Source organism: Nicotiana tabacum, chromosome 11 (genome assembly GCF_000715075.1).
Source record: "Nicotiana tabacum cultivar K326 chromosome 11, ASM71507v2, whole genome shotgun sequence".
Lineage (NCBI taxonomy): Eukaryota > Viridiplantae > Streptophyta > Magnoliopsida > Solanales > Solanaceae > Nicotiana > Nicotiana tabacum.
Window position 1 is genome coordinate 168,105,667 of NC_134090.1, and position 7,111 is coordinate 168,112,777.

The 7,111-nt window shown below is 34.4% G+C and overlaps 1 protein-coding gene across 1 annotated transcript; it reads right to left on the reverse strand.

Moving 5' to 3' along the window:
• Positions 1–344: 344 nt before the first annotated feature.
• Positions 345–653, reverse strand: LOC107796807 (monothiol glutaredoxin-S1-like). The gene has a single exon (XM_016619623.2). The coding sequence runs from the start codon at positions 651–653 to the stop codon at positions 345–347; it is 309 nt and encodes a 102-aa protein (XP_016475109.1).
• Between the last annotated feature and the right edge of the window lie 6,458 nt (positions 654–7,111).

Below are 7,111 nucleotides of genomic sequence, written 5' to 3' on the forward strand. Positions count from 1 at the left end.
TGTCTTTATGATTCAACCAAAGAGCATATAATTTATTGACTTCACAACAACGATTTGAAGGATTAGTTTTTCAACTTCACCCTTCCTTTTATGGGAATACAATTCGAGATGAAAAATTTCAAGATACTTATTCTTAGTTACCCAATATTGTGTTATTTGCATGAAAGGAGAACTCATGAAATTATTGTATAGGATCAACATTAGTACTTTAAGCCTTAACTAAACTATCTGGGTGATAAACAACCACCAAATACTTATAGGAGACTCTATAGCTGCTGCGATTACTATGAACTACGTATTATGAAATGAAGGTCTAGAATACTTGCTAGTTAGTAAAGTGATCTCTATATCCAAATTGCATTAGCTTTAAGAAGCAAATTCTTGAGCTTGCCTCTAACATTAAGACTCATAATCTCATTAGAACCACCAACAAAATCTTTCCCAATGAAAACTGCTGGCACACTTAGTTGACATCCTAATTCAATCAATGCGTTCTCCATTTGCCTCCCATTTGGAAGTTTATCGAGCTCGTAAACTGTAGGGTTTGCTCCAAAACCTCGGATTAGGGTTTCGATACTGTGAGACATGCAACAAGTGGTTTTGCTGAAAATTACCACTGGACTTTCTGCTCCCAACTTCATCACCATATCCATCTTTAGACCTTAAAAGAGAAGTTATATGGTTTTTTTTTTTTTTTTTTTTTTTTTTTTTGAAGAAGAAGTGTAACTGAAATTAAAGAAAATTGTGAAGGCTAGTAGAGAGAAAAGCTGTTTGTATTGAGTTTGAGGGTTTAATGTTATGAGAAACCTGAAGTTGTAGAAAGGCTATATATATAAGGCTTAAAGTGGTGCATGGGATCAAAATGAACAGAAAAAGAGATTACAACATTCCAAAAGGTACAAGTCGGTGGATGTGCAAATTATTCCTTGATCATCATGTATTTTTCAAAAAGGAACAATTCCTCTTCTCTAACACTACTAGAGATTTGGTAATTAGCGACCCAAAAAAGTGACCAACGTTGGTCGGTTTAGGCAAATTACCGACCAAAACTCGTCCAAACACGCTTGATCACTATTTTGATGGCCGTTTTAGTATACCGACCAAGGTTGGTCGCTAATTACGGACCGAGATTGGTCACTAAGGTAAAAGGACCAACTGTGCAATTTAAACCACATACCGACCAACTTTGTTGGTAACAATATTTTAATAATTTAATTTTACTGACCAAAGTTGCTCGGTATTTAAATTACGTTATGTTATTAATTATTAAAATTTAAAAATTAGTGAATAAAGTTGGTCGGTAAAGTAAAATATATATTTTTTTTAAAAAATAAAATTTAACCATACTGACCAAAGTTGGTTGCTAAAGTTGAAATCTGGGTAATCCCAATAACCGACCAACTTTGGTCGGTAATTTTTAATTTTTAATTTTTTTTTAAACTTAAGCGACCAAGGTTGGTCGCTAATCAACAGAATTATTTTTTTAATTAGGAACCGTCCAACTTTGCTCGGTTTTCTGGGTTTTAATTTTGGCATAAAATGCATATTTTGGCAGCTACACCACCTGCCAGCATACCAAAATTCCTAAACAACAACAATAACGACACAATTCAATAAATACATTAAAACTAACAAATTAAAGTTCAATAGAACTAAAAATTCCAAAATCAAGTTAAAACTTATTACAACTAATTCAAAACCTGTTCTATTTGTCTAGTTCAAAGTATATAAAAGTCAAGGAGTGTTTTGTCCAACATCATTATCACCATCTGATGAACTTTCATCTAAATGACAGTGTCGAGAAGGGTCTTGTGGAGGACGGGAAGAACGACCACAAGGAGGACAGGAGGAACGATCACGGGGAGGACGGGAGGAATGATCAAGGGGAGGACGGAAGGAACACTCACGTTCAAGTCAAGCCTCTGGCGATGACTCACGAGACCGGGGCAACGAAAAAGCTCCAGTAGATAGAAGAGTTCTGATCTGAGCTTGCATGCCAAAGAACTGAGCATCTCTAACCCTTTCTCTTTCCTTGGCCGCTTCTAGCTCGGATGTGAGCTTTGTTACAGTCTCCTGCATAGCAGAGAGGCTCTCCCTATCCAGTTGCTCGCCTTGCGAGAAAGTCCCTATTCCTTGCATTCCACACTTATAGCGATGAAATTTCTTAGTAGGAAGCCCGTATACCTTCCTCCATTTTGGACCGCCAGCAGACTCCATCCATATTCTTTCAACATCCTCGTCCGAACGTTGGGTTTGCTCGCCCGATTCACCAGCTGTCTGAGTGCGGATGAATTCTTCCACGTTAGTACTGTAGCGACCCTCTACGAAAATTTAAATTGAATTAGTATATCAAAATTTATATAAAAGTAAATTAAAATACTTAAAGAAAAGTGAAAGCTTACATATACAATCGAGGTCCAGTCCTCGACCCACCTTTCTTTATCTGTCTCTTTCTTCTTTTTTACAATATGCGTCTCCTTGAATAGCTCATCATGGTTCATTGGACGCCCCAACTTCTTTTCCTGAAAACAAATTAATTTAGTTAATAAACAGAATAGATATAGTGATTTTAAATTTTGACCAATGTTGACCTAATAACCGACCAATTTTGGTCGATTATTTTTCAGAAATTAAAGTATAGCGACCAAAGTTGGTCGGTAATTTTAAATAAGATTTCTTTATATTTTATAACATATTTTAAATAATAATAATAATAACTATTAAATTTTTTAACTGGGTCCCACATTACCGAGTTAACTATTAAATTTTTTAACTATTAAATAATAACTGGGTCCCATATTACCGACCAAAGTTGGTCGGTAATGTGAAATTTTCTTTGACTAAACAAGTCTGACCAGCTCGGTCAACTTGTTGACCACTTTATCGACCAACTTTGGTCGGTAATTTATTTAAAATAAATATAAAATATTTTTCTCTCTTTTATCGACCAACTTTGATCATTTTTGGACCGTTCAATTTTGATCGCTAATTTTCGGATTTTTAGTAGTGTAATTTTCAACGGAATATTCTACTGTACGAATTGAATTCGTGGAAACAAACATTCTTTTACTATTTTATGATCCGATCCATAGAAAGAGTATGATTACGGTATCATTATTTAATATGAGAGAATGAGCACGACTACATACTGTAGTGATTGACAAGAAAGATCCTTTTTATGACTTAACCTATGAGTCTTAAAAAGTGAAAGATTGAGCATAGATATCTTTTGTGCAGTGTAGTGCACGGGATATCCCGTGTTCATTAGTGTGCAAGAAGAGGCGCACCCTTTAAGACATGTGATGTAGACAGTCTATTTTAATGCAAGTATTAATGATCACTTTTACGGCTCGATCCCGTGACCTATAGATCACAAAAATAATTTTAATATCACTCCAAGGCTTCCTTCAGCATATAGATATCTTCTCAAACTAAAAAATTAATATTTTAATTAAATTCTTTTTAATCCCATAATACATAATCGCATCTATTGATTTGGGAAATGGAAACCGAGATATCCTAAAAACATAGTGTTGCATAAAGTCCATAATATTATCCGTACCAAGAGAAGACAAAAGGAGGAGGAGGAAGAGGTATCAAAATAACTCTACATATATTTACAAAATTGACTTTGCTTTAATTAGCTGGACTGGAATAAATGCTTTTTCAAATATTCCAAACAGTACATCATATGATAAGAAGAAGAGTACTACATATTGTTCACCTTATCATCAAGGGATTCTTCTCTCCTAAAGAAAAAGGGTTTTATTTAGAAGAGAAAAAGGGTCGATTGCAACTTCGAAAGGCCACAAATATTATCACCTCTTTGGTCTTTTTATGGAGAAGAGGTACTAAATTGTGTGATCATTTTTCCTCAATTATTTTTCCTTTTTTCTATGTGGTAGTAAGCCCATACGTTGAGTTACTACTCGATATAAGGGCACGTGGATTCATGATTTTTTTACTAAATTAGGTATTTTATGTATATATTTCTTAAAATTGATCTAAAATTATCATGTTGGCTCACATGCTCCAAAAATGTGAATGATGCACTTGGTTGAATGCTGAGTTACCTATAAGAAAGGAATCAATTTCCACTTAGTATATTTTTTCTCCTTTCTTTACTAGCACACCCCTATTCTAGAAATTCTAGATCTGCATCTGATAGGAACCCTCTAATTAAGTGGTAGGGTGAAATATCACTAGTAAACTACACTTCTAAGGATTAACTCTAACCCTCATTGCAACACGCTACAGACTGTTGCGACTACTTCAAGCTAACTCTAACTTGAAAGATACAACTCAAGTACCTATAGTACAAATGCTTCTAAGAAAATCTGAAAGGTACAAATCAAAAGCTCATACTACAATTGAACTAGAATTAAAGACAGACACATGGAACTGGTTCTTCAATCTAGTTCATATAGCTGTAGGTTCACACCCTTGAAACTCACAGGAATTGCTCATAAAATGCGTTGCGATTTTGCTTTCGATTCTTGCTTAACTTCAGTGTGTGTGCATCTCCTATGAAAGAGAACAAAATGATATTTATAGAGTTAGTAAAATTAACTAGATGTTTAATGCTTTACTCTTCCTCGGTGGAAAAGTTCTAATTATCTTCAACTTCCAACTCTTTCCTCATCTTGGATAGAGTTCTTTTCAAGTAACGAGTCATGCTCCTTATCAAATATGCAATCTTTTCGTTCATGGATAAAGAAATAACCGCTTATACTTATCCCTTACACGTGCATGTTTTTTGCTTGATTCTGACTATAAAATGTGTACAGTGTTCCAGGGACCTGGTTCATGCATGTGTTCCTTTGTCAATCATCAAAACCAAGACCGCTCAGGTTAACAGGCGGATAGACTACCTAATATATAGGCACGTGGACCCATGGTCTTTCCGCCAAACCAAGTATTGTACGTGTATTTTTTTTAAAAAATTTTATCTGATATTATTTGTTGTCCTCCATGCTCCAAAAATCAAATAGTACACTTGATTGAATAGTAAGTTATTTCGGTATAAGAATAGAGATCACTTTCCACTTAATATATTCTTTTCTCTTTTCTTTAGCTGTACACTCATATTCTAGAATTTCTAAATCGGCACATGATAGAAACTCTCTAATTAAGCGGTAGGCTGAAATATTATCACTAAACTGCAATTCTATTCCAATTTAACTGTTAATTTGTACTATCATTAATGCATAAAAGACACTACGATCAGCTTCTATATCTCAAAAGAATTATGCGGCATGATTGACAATATTTTTCGTTGAAGTTGGAGGTGAACAATGAGGCTTTTGAAAGTTATAGAGAGGTACCCTTGCCCAGTTGCCCTTCACACTACTAAAGAAGGGGAAAACTCAACCGCCAAAATCGATTGATGTTGGTCGTTAATTGGTAAAAATTGACCGAAAATCAATCAATTCGTGGCGATCGGTAATTGTAAGGTCGGTAGAGTTAACCGATTGACTTTGGTCGGTATTTCCCTGTCGATTTCAGTCGGTCGATTAAATTCCAAAAAAGAAAAAATTGCCGAAAAAACCGACCGAAGTTGGTTGGTATTTTCCGACCGATGTCGGTCTGTATTTTAATTATGTAACTAAAAAATGCACCATATGGGAATCGAACCGGGGTCTGTACTGGCAAGATACTATTCTACCACTAAACCATTGGTGCATTTTATTTTAAGGCTGTCTTTTATTTCATCTAAAATCTTTAATTGTATTTTCGCGCGAAAATAACCGACCGATGTCATTATTAAAAAATAAAATTACCGACCGAATTCAATCGATTTTTTAAAATGACCGGCCAAATTAACCGACCGATTTCGGTCGGGTTTTTTAATATTAATTTTAATTTATTTTAAATAAAAAACTAACCAAAGTTGGTTGGTTTCTTGAAAAATAAATTTCGCGGGACACAAAAATAGTTTTTCGGATTTTTGCGCCAACCAAAGTTGATGGATTTCGTAAAGATAAATTATTTTGAAAAACCGACAGACTTCGATTGGCTTTTCGGCTGGTTTTTTGACTGGCCGAAATCGATCGGTCGGCCGAGGTCGATTTTTGTCGAATTTCTAGTAGTGTCAAATGGCTAATGAAGATGGCTAAAAAGAGAAAAATGTTTAGTGCTCAAACTTAAGTTCATAGGAGTAGTATCTTTTACTAGGAGCGGAGCTATGATTTGAAACTTATGATTTTGAGAATTTAATATTTTTAATTTTCTAAATTTTAAATAAATAATTTGTGTATAATGAATTTTCTTAAACAAATATAGAATTTGCACTAAAGCTACTGAATTCGACCAAAACCATCCAAAAATACTTGCTCCGCTCTTGTTTTATGCGGTTGAAGTAATGCCAGCACATTAGACATGATCTTAGTCTATTCATAAACAGAGACATGGTTCAGATAGATCTATATACATGACATCTTTTTATATAATCTGATGCTACTAGATCGATAAAAAGCATTTTGTCCATTTACATTAAAGTTTAACGAGCATCGATCGATTCGTAGCGTCCCAAGCATGCCTTTATGCTCCTAAAATTCTCTTCTCTTTCGCTTTTGCTTAAGAATGAAAGGCTAAATCCCAAACAGGACAGCCACACAAGAAAAAAATAATACATATTGACAAATCACTTAAAAAACATTTACACGTAATCCTTCATAAAATCTAAAATTTATAATATTTAAAAATATGACAGGTTACCCACTACACCAGATAATATAACTTGATAGTATATAAAAAATTTTACACCATCGGTAGAGATATAGTTTTACAAAATTAAGTGACCAAACACAATATTGCCTCAGGGAATTGAGTTAACAAGGTCGCAGATTCTTTGACTACTTATGATACAGGATTTAGAGTCGCCTATAATTTTATGCCGATGTTAATAAATCCCCAAAATAACTAAAACCTTCTTATATTAGAAACAAATGGCATGTCCGTCATTAAGATTTAGGTCTATGAAGAATTCATAACAATGTCACAACAAAGGTACGTAAGGAGAGGTATGTACGTACGTAGATATTTCTCACAACAACCTAGTAAAATCCTATTAGTAGGGTATGGGGAGGATAGTGCATACGTAGACGTTATC

Excerpts from the sequence above, each read along its gene's own strand:
- LOC107796807 (XM_016619623.2), bottom strand. The coding sequence starts at position 653 with ATGGATATGGTGATGAAGTTGGGAGCAGAAAGTCCAGTGGTAATTTTC.